The 17,432-nt window shown below is 47.7% G+C and overlaps 1 protein-coding gene across 2 annotated transcripts in view; it reads right to left on the reverse strand.

The window, feature by feature from the left end:
* Positions 1–17,432, reverse strand: part of LOC135219951 (WD repeat-containing protein 3-like) — a 271,400-nt gene that overhangs the window by 67,955 nt on the left and 186,013 nt on the right. For both annotated transcript variants that reach the window (XM_064257236.1, XM_064257322.1), the window contains exon 16: positions 1,521–1,679. In XM_064257236.1, the coding sequence (XP_064113306.1) occupies positions 1,521–1,679 (159 nt within the window). The remainder of the gene's footprint in view (positions 1–1,520; positions 1,680–17,432) is intronic.

Genomic DNA, 17,432 nt, shown 5'->3' on the forward strand with positions numbered 1-17,432 from the left:
CACTTCACAATGAATAAGGGCTCGGATCGAGCGCACTTGCGCCCTCGGTACCGAGCGCAAGGGTGAAAGGTTCCATTCCTTACCTTTATGGATCAAGGCCTCTGGAAAACCTCGATCCACAATGAATTGATGCAATCAACAAATATATGAAAATGAAAAGACTACTGCGCTTGCGATTCACTTCACACAAATAAAAAAGGGGAAGGATCAACTCCCAGTGAATAGCGGAACACTGATCCCAGTCAACAAAGCAATCTCAATAAAAAAAAATGAAAATGAAAAAGAACTGCACTTGCGATTTCACTTCATTCAAATAAAAAGGGGGAAGAAGGATCAATCTCCGGGTAAGCTCGGAAACTGATCCAAAATGAGTATTGCTACAATAAAAAAAATAATATATGAAAATGAAAAAGAATACTGTACTTGCGATTCCACTTTCATACTGAATAAGTTTCCGTGCCGAGCGCATTCGTTCGGCAACGGGGCATACAGGTCAAAAAAATATAAATGAAAAGAGCACTTACTTACGATTTTCATCTACACATTTCCAAACCCAATATACGCTCGGAGCGAGCGCTCCCCGCCCTCGGCACCGAGCATACACAATACGAGGATCATTCTGGGAAAATGAATTCCCGCAATTACGCCTTCAGTCCCGGCACTCGGGTAATCGGAGGGCGTTGTGAAGCCAAGATCCTTTAATTCACAATTGAATTCAATGAAATGATTGTACTTACAATTCAGTTTCACTAGATACATAGAAAAAGAAAAACACAATCATGCGAAAAGCAAACGACGATGAAGCGGGCAGAGAGCGATGATACACGTCCACACGCCAGCAGGCCGAAAGCAAAAGTGGTTTGGTTTACCTACCAGTCGCGCGCGCGCGCCTGTCGGACAAAGCAGTTAACTACCGAACCCTTGTTCGAAAGCTTACGACCTATCCAGCTGCCGCTAGTACCTTCCTATGTAAAAGGACCCGAAGGTTTGTATGCCGTGTCGGAACAACTTTGTATTCATTTATATACCTCCATATGTATTTAAAGTATGTCATTCTCATTAATCATGTACGATATGTAATGACTGAATCTTGCCCGTCCAGCAGTCATGTTTTGCCAGTATGGCACTGCTGTTTTCCTTGCTTGCCCATAATTTGCACCTCTGTTTTTGTTTACTTCACATAGACATTAAGAACCTACTTTTAATATTTCAGTGTTTCCTTCATCCCCAACCTTTAGTGATAAGGATAATACATCAAACACACAATGGGCACACTGAATTTTTAAAAAATAATATCGAAATATGTATTTGTTTTTAATTTTTGTCAGTTTTGTGCAACAGAAAAATAGCAAACATGAAAAATTCATGGCCAACAAAATTATATGGCTGGTATGTATATCTTATACATACATCCATTTTAAAAAAATAACATTTAAAAAATAACACTATTTTCATATTAGCCCATAAGTACTAGCACTCATAACAGACATGACACTTGTCACAATAACAAGATCCCTTACCTAATGATTCCAGTGTGTCCCTCGAGAGTTATAATCCTCTGAAAGTTGTCTGCATCCCATTGTTTCAAAGTGCCATCATAACCACAAGAAAAAAACATGTGTGTCTTGGAAATGAATTGGCAGTCAGTAACACCACCTTGATGGGCATTTTTAAATATCCTGTAATAGTTACAAATGTAGAAATTAATCCAATTACATTAAATCACAAACTTGTTAGATATCCCTACTCTAAGGCTTATTAGCTATGCAGTGTAAATTATTTAAGTAAAGTAGCAATGAAAAAAATTTCTCTGTGCAATTGCTTTTATAATAATATAACTACTGATGTCAGGCTTTGTGCTTCCAGCTTTGACCATTGCACATGACTCTAGGTATTCAAGAAAACATGTAAATAATGATGCTTGTACATTCATTTACATATTTTTTAGAATATGATGATCTGAATGTACTACACAGTACACAGGAAGATTAATCATACATCAATTTCAATAATCAGCCCATATATTATTCACTAAACATAACAATTTGTCAAAAATTGTATTTTTCCCAACTATACAAACCTGAGGTCCTTTAACAATAGGAATATACTTTCGGCGTAGATGGAATTACGACCGTTGAATCTTGAACAAGGTGGTTAGGCAGCAACTACCATGGGGCAGGCTAGCCTGCCCAGATGTAAATACTCCACTTTGCCTTTCGGCCCAGGTTCAGATTGAGGGGTGGCATGAGGTGGGCATATTTGTTAAAGGACCTCAGGTTTGTATAGTTAGGAAAAATGATATTGTCATGTTACAATAAAGTTTTATACATACTTACCTGACAGATATATACTTAGCTATAGACTCCGTCGTCTCCGACAGAATTTCAAATTTCGCGGCACACGCTACAGGTAGGTCAGGTGATCTACCGCCCTGCCCTGGGTGGCAGGACTAGGAACCATCCCCGTTTTCTAATCAGAATTCTTCTCTTCCACCTGTCTCCTGCGGGGAGGCTGGGTGGGCTATTAATCGTATATATCTGTCAGGTAAGTATGTATAAAACTTTATTGTAACATGACAATATCATTTTATACATTCAACTTCCCTGCCAGATATATACTTAGCTGATTAGCACCCATTGGTGGTGGGTAAGAGACAGCTAACAACTGAAATAGACAGGTAAACAACATATGTTGTAGGTATTTATAAACCTTGGTTCCTACCTTATTAGGCTGAAGACTTCGCGGCTACTGCCATTGGAGTCTGCTTAGCCTCAAGAGCTCAGCGAGATAATGATCTATGGCTAAGAGTTCTTGTGGGTCTGCCAATGGGGTCTTATCCACTTACTCGGCAGAGCCTAAAGGCCTTTGTCATTGGGTGCTATTCCACTTACATGACAATACACCTTGTTCAAGGAGCACAAAACCGATCCCGATCACCTGATCCTAACATCCATGTTAGTTCTAAGATTGTAAGGAGTTATCCCCGAACTCCTCACAAACAACCAAAAAACTCGAAACATAATTACACTTTCATTACAAAATATACAAAAAAAATTTTGTACTCCCCTACTAGTCATACATACCCTTGATCGCCTACCAGCAATGACACTCTGCTCCCGTGCGACAGTAGTGAGTTGCTACTAGAAAACCAAGCACATATCTACAAGAGGGTTTATGTCGATAAAAACACAAAATTAAGGATCAGTCGTGCTCCAAGACCCAGTACTGTATCTGCTGATAACAAAAGGACCTAGCGAGAAGCACTTCTCATAGGTCACTCTCACGTCCTTCAGATAATGAGATGCAAACACTGAATTGCACCTCCAATATGTCGTCTCAATGATATTCTTCAGAGGACTATTCTTTTGGAACGCCAAAGACGTTGCTACTGCTCTTACTTCATGCGTCTTGACCTTTAGAAGACCGAAGGATTCCTCCGAGCAGTTCTTGTGAGCGTCCGTAATAACGCTTCTCACAAAGAAAGCCAAGGCGTTCTTGGACATGAGTCGTTTGGGGTTCTTTACTGCACACCAAAGACCTTGTTGACAAGCTCCCATCTGCCTCTTCCTCTCTAAATAGTATTTAAGAGTTCTCACTGGACAGAGAGATCTCTCTATCTCTCTGCCTACTAGGTTAGATAGGCCTTTTACCTCAAAACTTCTGGGCCAAGGTTTTGATGGTTTTCGTTCTTTGCCAGAAAACATTGTCTGGAAAGAACAGATGGCAGCATCTCCTTTGAACCCCACCGTGGGAATCCAGACGTGTAATTCGCTCGTCCTCTTGGCTGTAGCGAGAGCCACCAGGAACAAGCATTTCCTAGTGACGTCGCGGAAGGGACGCCAGATGTAAAGGTTCGAATTTATCCGATGAAAGGAATTTCAGGACCACGTCTAGATTCCAACTAGGTGTTTTAGGAGTAGCTGCTTTCGAAGTCTCAAAAGATCTAATTAGATCGTGTAGATCTTTGTCGTTAGCAATGTCCAGGCCTCGATTCCTGAATACTGAAGACAGCATGCTTCGGTATCCTTTTATTGTCGAGACAGATAGGTGTGATTCCTCTCTCAGAAAGAGGAGGATCGGCAATATTTCACTATAGAGGTACTGGAGGAGGACAACTTCTGACCTTTACACCACCTCCTAAAGACTTCCCACTTCGACTGGTATACTCTTCTCGTCGAAGCTCTGCGGGCTCTAGCGATAGAGCCCGCAGCCTTGCGAGAAAAGCCTCTCGCTCTGACAAGTCTTTCGATAGTCGAAAGGCAGTTAGAGCGAGACCTGGGAGGTTGTGATGAAACCTCTCGAAGTGGGGTTGTCTGAGTAGATCGTGTCTGTTTGGAAGCGATCTGGGGAAGTCCACTATCCACTCCAGTACCTCCGTGAACCATTCCTGGGCTGGCCAGAACGGGGCTATGAGTATCAACTTCGTGCTCTTCGAAGCTACGAACTTCCTGAGCACTTCCCCCAGGATTTTGAACGGGGGAAGGGAAAGTAAGAGTCCACCCCACCCGACCAATCCATGAGAAACGCATCTATTGCGAAGGCTCTCGGATCTTCTACTAGAGAGCAAAAGGTCTCTATTCTTTTGGAGAGGAACGTCGCGAACAGGTCTATGTGAGGTCTCCCCCACAGGGACCAAAGACTTCGACACACTCTTCGTGAAGAGTCCATTCTGTGGGAAGGACCTGGTTTCTCCTGCTCAGTCCTGTCCGCTCTCACATTCTTGATCCTTGAACAAACCTTGTGAGGAGTTATGCCTCTTTCTTCCGTCCAGGTTAACAGGTGTCTTGTCAACTGATAGAGGGAGAAAGAGTGCGTGCCTCCTTGCTTGCGTATGTAAGCCAGAGCCGTGGTGTTGTCTGAGTTTATCTGTATCACCCGATCTCTGACTATCTGTTCGAAGAACTTTAAGGCTAGGTATATGGCCACAAGTTCCTTGCAATTGATGTGCCAGGACACCTGTTCCTTTGTCCAGGTGCCTGACACCTCTCTTGCTCCCAGCGTCGCTCCCCATCCCGACTCCGAAGCGTCGGTAAACAACACTTGGTCTGGGTTCTGCAGGGCAAGCGATACGCCTTCGTTCTTTTGAAGCTGAGGGATCCACCACTTCATATGATCTTTTACTTCTTGTGGAAGTTGGAAGACGTCCGAGAGTTGACCCGTCTTCCAACTCCACACCTCTTTGAGGAAAAACTGAAGCGGGCGGCGGTGAAGTCTCCCTAGCGAGAAGAACTTTTACCAATGAGGACAGGGTCCCTAAACAGGCTCAGGTAATCCCTCGCTGAGCTGTTCTTTCTTTCTAAGAAGCTCGAGATTCTCGACAAAACCTCGAGCGATCTTTCTCGCGAAGGATACACCCGAAAACCCCGAGAATCCATCTGAATCCCCAGATAGACCAAGCTCTGGCTGGGGATCAGTTGTGACTTCTCGAGGTTGACGAGCAACCCTAACGAATCTATCATGTTCCTTGTTACTTCTAAGTCCTCCAAGCACTGACTCTTCGACTTGGCCCTTATCAGCCAGTCGTCCAAGAGAGGGAGATGTTTATCCCCTCTAGGTGAAGCCATCTTGCTACATTCGCCATCAGGTGGTGAATACTTGTGGGGCTGTAGACAGACCGAAGCACAGAGCCCTGAACTGAAAGATCTTGTCTCCTATCACAAAGCGAAGATATTTCTTTGACAAATGGTGAATGGGAACGTGGAAATAGGCGTCTTGCAGGTCCAGAGAGACCATCCAATCTCCGGGCGAAGCGCCGACATGACAGAGGCGGACGTTTCCATACGAAACTTCTTTTTCTGTACGAAGCGATTCAGAGCGCTTACGTCCAGAACTGGCCTCCACCCCCGCCGATGCCTTTGATACTAGAAAAAGGCGATTGTAAAATCCCGGGGAGTGTGGATCTTGTACAAGTTCGATGGCCTCTTTTTCCCACATTTGCTCCACCATTGGAAGGAGAGTCTTTCGCATTAACGGGTCTCTGTACCTCGCTGACAGTTCCCGAGGCGTAGATGTTAGGGGCGGTTTGTCGTCGAAGGGGATTACATATCCCTTCTTCAGGACGACACTGACCAAGGGTCGGCTCCCTTTGTTCCCAATAATCCCGCAAAGTTCAGGAGTCTGGCGCCCACTGGTGCTTGGAGGAGCAACAAGTCACTTCGATTTTCTTGAATGGCCTAAATGAAGACCTTCCTCTCTTTTCAGAGCTCTTCTTTCTGGCAGGGGGACGAGCCGCTGCACCTCCACGAAAGGGCTGCTGAGTAGTACGAGGTTCCTTCTTAACCGTCGTCACTACCGGTCGTCCTTTCTTGGACGTTTGAGTAAGTAGTCTTGTGTCGCCTTCTCAGTTAGTGAGCGAGATATATCCTTGACTAACTGAGAAGGAAACAGATGATCTGATAGCGGGGAGGCGAACAGCAAGGCAGTCCTCTGGCTCGGAGAAACCCCTTTCGATAAAAAGGGAACCATACACTGATCTCTTTTTCAGGAGACCAGCACCAAAAAGTGAAGCCACTTCACCTGAACCGTCCTGTACTGCCTTTGTCCATGAGGACAGTACGCTATGGAGAATTTCTGGGTTTTCTTCAGAAACTCCTGATCCTTAGATTTGTTGGCCAGAACTCCGAGTGACCAATCCAGAAAATTGAACACCTCTAAAGTGACAAAAAGTCCCTTTAGAAAGTGGTTCAACTGAAGTGCTCCACGTCGCTCTGACCGATCCTAAGGAGTGACGTCTAGAGGGCCTCCACTAAACTGGAAAAGTCGGCATCTGCAGAGGCGGGTAAATAAGAAAGACCCATAGGTCTCTCCTGTCCCATACCAAATACCTCTCTTCCCGTGCAATCTGGAAGGAGGCATGCAGAATACCGTCTTTCCTAAATCCTTCTTCTTGTCCATCCAAGAATCTAAAGAATGGAGTGCCTTCTTCATGATATCGCAGGCTTCATTTTCAAGAAGGCCGACGATTTAGCCGTAGCTGAGCTCGAAAAGAGCGAACGAGGAGAAGGAGGAGCCGCAGGACTAAGAGAATCTCCAAAACTCTTGTAGTAGTAAAGAGGCTAAGACTTTGTATGAACTAGAAAGTCCCTCATTAGCAGGAGGTTCGTCGTCAGACAAACTCGTCTAACCCTCGATCAGACGAAGGAGAAAGTTCACGTTTTGAGGAAGAGTCCTTCCAAGACCTCCTATGTTCTGAAGGAGAGGAGCTCCTATTTGGCGAAGAGTCATAACCTCCAGGAACGAGTCCCGACTCTTGACTCCTGGCTCTTGACTCTTGCCTCCTGACTCCTGCCTCCTGGCTCCTGACTCCTGCCTCCTGACTCCTGACTCCTGCCTCCTGACTCCGGACTCCTGCCTCCTGACTCCGGACTCCTGGCTCTTGCCTCCTGACTCCTGCCTCCTGCCTCCTGGCTCCTGGCTCCTGCCATCTTGCCTCCTGGCTCTTGCCTCTGGCTCTTGCCTCCTGGCTCTTGCTCCTGGCTCTAGCTCCTGGCTCTTGCCTACTTCGCCTGGATGCCTCCACACTCTTGGCTCTTGGCTCCTGCCTCCTGGGTGACTCCTCACTCCTGGCTCTTGGCTCCGCCTCCTGGGTGACTCCTCACTCCTGGCCGGTGCCAGACGTGTGATTGTTTCATCCAGTTCGTACAGGAAACCTCACCTCGGGTAGGAGTATCGATCCTGGAGGTAGATACCTCCATCCGTCTGGAGGATCTTTTAATAGGAAGGAAGAAGTGTCTTTCCTTCTAGGAGGCTCCTTTGACAGGACTCCTACAAACGACGAAATCTGTTCCTGCATCGCCATCATGAACCTCTTAGTAGCCTCCTCTTTATCCTCTTCGGGAGGAGGGGAAGGAGGAGGGGAGGAGTCCATAGCCTCCGCCTCCTGCCTCCTTCTCACTCTGGTTGAAAGAATGGCTCTTCTTGCCTTCTTAACTCCCGATGGAGACTCCTCCGAGAAGTTTTCAGGGCTCGAGTCGATAGTCGGCGCCCTCCAACTCCTCTTGAGAGGCCGAGATCGATCGGAATCTCTCCAATCACGTCTCGGTGATGAAGATCCCGACGACGAGAAACACTCACTTAGGACGCTTTTACCAATAGCGGTCCTTGGCAGTCTGGGGTGTACAGAAAACCGCCGAAGGGACACCTGATCGGTGGGATTCTCCACAACCTCCTTTCGGCTTTCGACATTCCTTCTCCTCTGGGCATGTGAGCTTGGAAGAGGTCTAGACTAGGAGCGTTGCTGAGCCGACCAGATGCCCCCTCACTACACTGGGGACACTTATATCACTGTCTAATGACAATTCACTAGCCTTACCTTGTATGGCAGCCATTTTGTTTTCCATTACTTTGAAGGCTGCTTTTAGATCTGCAAGTTCTTTCGCTGGATCTACAGGTTCTGCAATAGGAGAAGGGGCTGCAATGGAAGGAGAAGTAGCAATACTTACCCTTGGGGAAGATCCCAAGCTTGGAATTAGTTCAGATCTAGAACTACTTAAACTTCTATGAGAAGCCTTCCTCACTCTTTCTCTTTCTAACTTTTTTAAATAATTCGTTAGATTCTTCCATTCGTTCTCACTCAAGTTCTCACATTCTTTACAAGTATTAGTAAAAGAACATTCATACTCCCTGCACCTCTTGCATACCGTGTGAGGGTCTACCGAAGCTTTCGGCAACCTCACCTTACAGCCTACATTCACACAACGTCTCACAACCATACCAGCGTCAGACATTATTAAAGAAAATTCCAAAATCAAGTCCACAAAACAGTCCACAAAAGCGTATGCCAATCAACAATCCAGATACGTCACCAAAAGTCGGTCAAGAAGATCAATTGCCGGTGAAAAAAGAAAAACTAATCGAGAGGAACCAACAACAATGTTGATGGTCCGGCGACAGAAGAATTCTGATTAGAAAACGGGGATGGTTCCTAGTCCTGCCACCCAGGGCAGGGCGGTAGATCACCTGACCTACCTGTAGCGTGTGCCGCGAAATTTGAAATTCTGTCGGAGACGACGGAGTCTATAGCTAAGTATATATCTGGCAGGGAAGTTGAATGTATAAAAATACAATTTTCAACAAATTGTTATTTGTTCTGATATGTAATACAAACCTTTCGGTCCTTTAACAATAGGAAGACTCATTGATAGATGAGAGGATTCTGAATGAGCCTCTAGAACTGACTGGAGTTCTGCCCACCTAGGCTACTCCTCCTGGTCGTAAGAGCGAGGAGGAGTTCCCTGCTGCCTCTGACAACTTGATTGGAGTATAGGAGCTGCGTGATCGAGAGTCAGACTTCTGGGCCTTTTCGAAATGAGTGAGGGATCGTGACTCATCCGAAAAAGGGCTGTGAAGAATATTGGCGTCGGAGACATTAATGCAAAGTCCTGGGAAGGGTTTGCATTATTGTCAGTCTCCTTCCTCCCCTTGCTAGAGGAAGGAGCGGGATGCCTTTATGATTCTGATAAGAAACATAAAAAGGATGCTTATGTATAGGCTTACCGCATCAATCGTCCGACCAGCCAGTGTGAGTTCGAGTCCTATCCTCAACCCGAAGGATGAGGAATGGAGAGACGAGGCATGGAAGGGGGAGAGCCAGTCACTCCTGCATCCTTCTTACCTCTACAACTGCACACCATGGATGAGATGCAACTTGTCATGTCGAGGAGCTGGATAAGCAAACACATCTTGCAAGCATCCACCACTGGTCCAGGGAAATAAGGTTCCAAGGACCTGTGGGCAGTCCCGGAGGGAAAGAAGTATATGGTCGCGATGACCTATCCATCTTCCTGTCCGACATATTCTTCGGAGTGATGTCCAGTACCCATACTGGTCTATCCGTCAGCAGCGAAGTGTCTCGTGGTTTCGTATCCCCACTGCAGCGAAGTGTCTTGCGGTCTCGTATCCCCACTGCAGCGAAGTGTCTTGCGGTCTCGTATCCCACTGCAGCGAAGTTTCTTGCGGTCTCGTACCCCACTGCGGAGAAGTCTCTTCGTCTCCGCGGTGGATAAGACACCGACACTCCATGGTGGGTGTCGATGGTTATGAGTACCGGAACACGCTAGTAGGACGAAGTAATGATTGATCTGGAACAACCGATACAAAGTCTTGGACGCTTCGACAGCTGCCGACTGACTGCATTCGGTTGTGTGAGGCGAGCTGTCCAAGCATCCGAGGCGTAGTCATGTGACCCTCGCCTTTTGAAGGATTATGCCGAGAGACCACATAAATCGTCTATCGGTTGCCACCAATGCCGGAAGGCGAGATGATGTTTCTCTCAAGGCATGTGCCCAACAGACGAAAGTCAATTGCCTTCTAGAGACCGAGGTCCCTGATGGCAAGACAGAAGTTCTCATAGTAGTTGAATCTCAGCTAAGGAGAAACAACACCATGTGCCGTTGAAGACGAAGGTGGTAGGTGAATGTAGACCTACGTCTTCACAGCCGAATCGAGAGAAGTAACTCTCAAGATTCTGAACTTAGAAAAGTCCCGCCGATGGCACCAACCCGCGAAGATGGTTTAATCCCTGTGATTTACAAAGGACTGAAAACGCTAAACCACTACTTCATTGCTGTTTGGTGAGAAGTCGGAGTTGCAATGAAAGCGGAGCGCTTTTCAGTAATGAAAACACAGGGATGTACTGCCTGAAGAACCGCTTCTCATGGGCTGAATCTTCTTCTTCTTCCCAGGTTATCCAGGGAGGACATCTATATAGTACTTGGAAGTAGAGCTGGCAGGGCGGGGAACAGGCGATGTCTTCCGTTATACATCTACAATTCGGGGTGAACAATGAAAAATTGCACACCTACGAATACAAGATATATTTAGAAGACAAACTCAGATGTCTAAAGAAATCATTCCGCATTATTGCAGCGGCAGGTGCGATGCATCGGGAGACTAGGCTACAGACTTCTGTTACCGTGCGGTAAACAGAAAGATGATAGTGAGTCTATTGAGATATCTCTGTCTGAAAATTCTCCAAATGTCCAAGGTGATGCAGTAGAGATGGTCATTCACGTATGCAAGAATTTCAGCCAACCAGAGACCTAAGTCTGTGATTGCCGGGCAGAGATTCGGTTCGGTAGTCAATCATTGCAGAGGAGAGAGACATAATCCGACCGTGCTATCTCAGAGAGCCAGCTGGTACTGTTCTGCGGCAGGCAGCCAGCCCAATACACCGCTAGCTCTCGCTCACTCGTCATCCTGAGTTGCCAGGTAATCCATTCCAAGAAGGAATGCGTTCGGCTAGAACCATCTAGCGCAAAAAAATACACTCGAGCATTTGCATTCAATCGAAACGGATTTCGGTGAATGCAAACGCTCAGGTGTTGTTGTTGTAACAATACCATAAGTATCTCAAAATCAAATCTAGTAACTCCTGGGAGGTTTGCAGGGCAGTCCCGAGTTGCAGTTCAATTAAGAAGATACTATTCGTCTCGGTCACAACCCGTAGAGTTAACTACTGTATGTGCCTACACCTCGGACAATTTAACTGATAACAGAAGCATGTCGCGAGGGCAATATACGTAGTATATTTGTAGGTTCCTGTGCATAGACCTCCATCATAAATTCTCTTCCATTGGAGGAACAAGAATAAGGACTGAAAGCCAACACCCTTCATTCTCTAATGAACAGAGCGAAGGAGAAGTTTTCCCCGAAGGAAGACTTCTATGGTGATAACAGGATACCGAAGACGATAGTTCAAGCCAAACTGGATGTTCCCACCCGTTCTTCTCTATCCTGGGGTTGGCCGCCTACTGAGGCCACGGACCGTCAGGTCCATCCAGGCTGAGCCCTTCCCGAGATATTCTTCCTTCAGCAGCAGCGCTTTTCTCGAATGCTAGAAATTCCAGGAATTCGAGCATTCGGCGAGATTCCCGATTATCGTAGTAACAATTATCTGGGATTCTCGTCTCACCCACTCTGGACCATGGTTTTGCCCAAGTGTTTGCAGATCATAGAAGACCAGAACACTCGGAGAGTGCTAGAAATTCCGAAGAATTCTAAGCACTCGGCGAAACCCCCACCGAATTCGTCAGACGATCATCGGGTGGAGGTCCTCCCGATTTCCGTCGAAATCGAGGATGGGGCAAGATCCTTCCTCAATGACAGGGCCTTACGTCCGGTAGGACCCGAAGGTCCCCCCAGGAACGCAGTCCACAAAGCTGAATCCTATGGAGAACGCTCTGCAGGATCCCTCCCCTTCGCAGCCATAGGGAGAGAGGGAATGGGGGAGGAAGATTGGATACTCGCTCGCCTTCCCAGTGGAACTAGCAGCCGGAGAAGCCAGTACAAGCAGCCATCACCGTGCGGTGATGGCCGCTCAGAGTCTAGGAAAACGTTACCGTCTGGAGAAAACGTTTTCCCGAGGAGGGCTACGAACTCATACTGTAGGCTAAACATCTGCCATCACCGTGACCGTCGTCTGGGTGGGGCTGACCGAGCACCTGACAGGAGAGAGCCGATACCGTCCTCCAACGCGTCCCAGTCCTTGTAGAGGTTGAAACCTCTCAAGAGCACCAAAGGGGGAGCCCACCCTGGTCTCTGAGTGCATGGTCCATACGGACCATCGCATGAATGGCGGTGATGGTCCCTCCGAGTCTGGGAAGCGTCATTTGTCCTCGCCAGCCCCCCATGATCTCCTCCAACCACTTGAGCGAGGATCTGTTGGTCCCAAGCGTCATTTGTCCTCGCCAGCCCCCCATGATCTCCTCCAACCACTTGAGCGAGGATCTGTTGGTCCCAAGACCGAACCAGGCTCATGATCGGACTGTAAGAAGTGCATTCCTCACGGTCACTCCTGTTCGCCTCGTTCCTCCTGGTGTAGCCTGAGGAGGTTGAAGGGACAGGTGAGGGAGACCGGATGCTCCTACCCTGCCTACTAGCAGAACCAGTAGGCTGGGAGGACTGCAGGCGATCACCAACCCACGGTGGCGATCGAGCTACAGGTCTGGACCAGCAGTCTTCTTGCGGAGAAACGCTGGACCAAGAACGGAGCATCAGTCTCTTCAGGAGAGCTGCTGGCGATCAAGCTGCACTGGGGAGAGCGGCTAGACTGAGAGCAGCGGCGACAGTCCCGAGCATCAGAAGAGCTGCTGCTGGTTCCCCTATCCTCCAGTCCCGGTGGGAGCGGCGGTCAGGGGAGCAGCAGAGTCCGCTGTCGCGGTGGGAGTGCGCCCCTCGCGATAACTCCTGATTGCCTCGCTCTTCCCGGTGTAGCCCTAAGAAGTTGAAGGGATAGGAGAGGTAGGCCTGACTCTCCCAGCCCCCGCCAGAACCGGAGTGCTGGGGGGGGGCCCTGCTGCTGCAGACGCTCGCCAACCAGCGGTGGCAGTTGATCTGCAGGCCTGGACGAGCGGCTGGACCGAGAACCACGGCAATGGTCCCGAGCGTCAGAAAAGCTGCTGCTGGTCCCCCTCTCCGCCCGGTCCCGGTGGGAGCGGCGGTCAGGGGACCAGCAGAGTCCGCTGTCGCGGTGGGAGCGAGGCCTGTCCTCATGGCACGTCACGCCACTTAGACCAGCCGAGGCTGGCCCAGGCGACCGAGGGGACCACTTCCTCGTCTCAGCCCACGGCCGGTCTGGGACCGTTGCATCAACCCTGGGTACCGGCAACTCACAACGAGAGCGATCGCTGGCCTGGTGGGAGTCACCTGGGCGACTCTCACCAGTCTTCCGCTCTGTGCCTGGATCCTGGAGCCGAGCAAACTTGGTTGCCTGGGTCTTGGCTGCACGGTCACCCGCAGGTGACCGTACACTCGGTACCTCTCGCGAACGAGAGGCCGAGACGGTACCTGGCATTGAGGCAGAACCTCTGGCGCCACGAAAGGAGGTACCAGTGTTAGACGGTAGCCCTCTGGTCCCCGTCATCTTCTTCTTTGTGGAAGGAGAGACGGGCCAAGTTCCCGAAGGAACAGGAGGACCAGTAGAAGCCCCAACTGTCCCATCGGAGTGGGACAGACCCTTAAAGGTCTCTGAGCGAGACTTCTTGGGGGGGAGGAGGCTACCTTCTCCTTCTTCGGCTGGGGGGCCTCAGAAGTCGAAGGGGAAGAGGTGGCAGAAGACGACAGCGACACCTTCCTCTTCTTCCTGGACTTCCTCTTCGCCAGTTCCTCAGGAAAACTGACAGGTCCTCCATTAAGGACGGAGTTGGGGCAGATGCCGAAGCAACACGGCCCAACTGCATCTGTTCGGAGGGACCTGCGGGAGTAGCAGTGGAGAGAATGCTTCCTCGAGGAGGGCTAAGAAACTCCTACCTGGCAGGTGAAGTGTCTGCCACCCCCGAGACTGGTCGGTTGCGCGAACGTGACCGTTGTCTGGGTGGGGCTGTCTCTGAAAGAAAAGGATTAATTAAAATAGGGCTGGATGGCCCGCCTCCACCGGTCTCTGCGTGCATGAACCGGCGGTAACGTCTCGTCAACCCTGGGCACCGGATGATCGCTGCGAGAGCGATTGCCGGTCTGGCGAGAGTCACCCGAGCGACTCCTACCATCCGCTCATACCTGGGTCCTGACACGGGGAGCGAACTCTGCAGTCTGGACCCTGGCTGCACGGTCACCCGTAGGTGACTGTGCACTCGGTAACGCTCGCAAGCGGGCGGCCGAGACGGTTCCCGGTCCGGAGGTGGAACCTTCGGAACTGAGAGAGGAGATACCACCGGTGGCCGGTACCTCCATGGTCCCCGTCTGCTTCCTCCCCGAGGAAGGAGAGACGGGCCCCGTTCCCGAAGAAACGGGAGGACCAGCGGAAGACCCACCTGTCTCACCGGAGCGAGACAGACCCTTAGAAGTCCCGTGATGAGACTTCTTGGGGGGGGGGGGGGGGGGGGGGGGGGGGGGGGGGGGGGGGGGGGGGGGGGGGGGGGACCACTTTCTCTTACGCCAAAGACTAAAAGTTGAAGGGGGTAAGGCATGAAGATATGAAGATCTCGAAGAGGAAGATGACGACACTTGACGAGCTCTCTTCCTCTTCGGTTTCTCCTTCTGCCAGACTTCTACCATCAGGAGTAGATAACCTCACAGGGCAGCGCGACAGCTTCGTCCAGTGACATAACTCCCGGGTAGTAGTGGTAATGAAAATGACTATCAGCAGGGGATCAGTACACACACACTCAAGGATCGGTACGCAACATGCTACGAGTCATAGGTACAATTCCAAGGATAAGATAACCAACACGAAGAGCATCCAACCAATACTGCTGAAAACACAATCCTCACACATCTAAGGGCGCCGCCCTCCGAAGTGAGAGGAGATCCCCCAACATCCGCACACCGCACGCACATCCTCCTACCTTCTTCCGATATTAAGTGAAAGGAAGAAGGAGAAGAGAAATTACCATAACAACAAAACACAGACGAACCTTTGAGGTTCCCTTGGTAATTTCCAAGCGTAAGCGTAATTTCCAGATGAATACATGTCCCGTTACAGGATCAATATCACTTACGTTAAATACATGTCTAATCCTCACGATAAATATATATCTCGTCCTCATGCAGGTCTGAGCCAGTGTTGAAGGGCAAAAGAATGTAAATAATATGTTGGCATACCTTAGCCGCCGGCTCTTAACACAAGTAGAGGGGCGGTTACAAAGACTATCACAAAAAGTGGATTTGTATATTAATTGAAAAACCAAGGACAAACCTTTGTTTAGTATTAATATCAAACACCGTATATGCATAATTATTTAAATACAAAAAATAAACCATAAGGACTCCACCAGGAAAAAAGATCAACGACCAGTCAGCCGGAGCTCACAAACACACATCTTCATTGGAAGACGGCCAAAAGTAAAATGGGGTGTTTACATCCGGCCTGCCCCACGGTAGTTACTGCCTAACCACCTTGTTCAAGATTCAACGGCCGTAATTCCAGCTACGCCGAAAGTAGTATATTCCTATTGCTAAAGGACCGAAAGGTTTGTATTACGTATCGTAACAAATACCTAATATGCAAACAATATATACAGTACAATCCCCAATTATGCGAGAATTTGGTCGATCCACGGCCTCACAGAACTGGAAATTTGCATATTTCGAAACTCATACCTTATAGGAATAATTCCATTAGGGCCAAGGCAAACGGCAACTTACCCAGTCAAACTTCTTTTTTTTTGTTCTTATGGATAAATAAAACATTAAAAAGGTTTTAATAACTTGAAAAAGTTTTAAATTACACACAGGAAACTCCCACATGTAAACAATGCCACCATTGGGTGCAAATGTACTGTATGATACAGTCATTTCCTTTAAAAATAAACCTTTTGGATGGAATTTCCTCTACCTATCCTCTGCCAAAATACCTTCAAACTCCTCTATCTCATCCTCCGTGAAGAGTTCTTCTGCCAAAGGAAGGCTTTGTGAACCATTTGAGGTTTCAGGGACTAGCAGATCATGCATGTCTTCACTCCCATTAGGCCTAACAAACCTGGTTATGAGCGCCTATCTGTTTATTTGTCCGGCATGTTCACTAAGTAATCGTTTTCATATAAATTTATTCTACAATAAAAAAAAGAACTGATGAAATATGACAAATTTTTAACCAATTTGTATTTTTCATAACTTAAAAACCTGAGGCCTTAACATTAGGATAAATACTCAGCTCCAGCTGGAAACCGGTAAAGTTTAAAATAATTATGTGCGCAAGGGACTATTGGCATCTGTGCTTGGTCACGAGACATGTGGAGCCACCCACATACCCTTCTTTAACTCGTGACCCCGTTAGTTATTTTCTTACCACCTTTAATAGAGGACGTGCTTTTCTTCCGTCCTTTTAAAGCCGGTTTAGTTTGCCCCCTGTTGTTTTAATTCAAAATTTGATATGAAATTACAATTTCTTAAAAAGAAATGATAAAAATTCAAAATTCAACATGAAATGACAGTTTCTTGAAAAGTTTAGATCAAACAATTCTCTCTCTCTCTCACACACATCTGCTTCTCTGTTAATCACTTTTACTAGTCCTTTTCATCAAAACCTATTTCAACAATAGAAAAAAATAAATGATCAAATCTGCATGATGCGGATGATCAGAATACACCTCGCAGATCTGAATAATACAGTGGTACCTCGAGATACGAAATTAATCCGTTCCGAGACGGCCTTCGTATCAAGAGTTTTTCGTATCTTGGAACACATTTTACATGTAAAATGGCTAATCCGTTCCAAGCCCTCCAAAAACACCCCAGTAAATTATATTTCCAGGCCTAAAACACATGTTCTAGGGTTACGACGGAAGAAATATGACTCCAAAAAGGCAAAATACTGTACATACTTGAGTAATATTCAACTGCATGTAATGTTCAACCCCATTTTTACTGCATATATTAGGACTTTAGCATATGTCCCTTAGCAATAAGCCTAGCCTATGTTACCGGTTGCTACCGTAGCCTAGTCTATGATTCTGACATCTAAACCTAAGAGCTAAAAGCTTAGAATATGCCAATAA

This window comes from Macrobrachium nipponense, chromosome 11, assembly GCF_015104395.2.
Source record: "Macrobrachium nipponense isolate FS-2020 chromosome 11, ASM1510439v2, whole genome shotgun sequence".
Lineage (NCBI taxonomy): Eukaryota > Metazoa > Arthropoda > Malacostraca > Decapoda > Palaemonidae > Macrobrachium > Macrobrachium nipponense.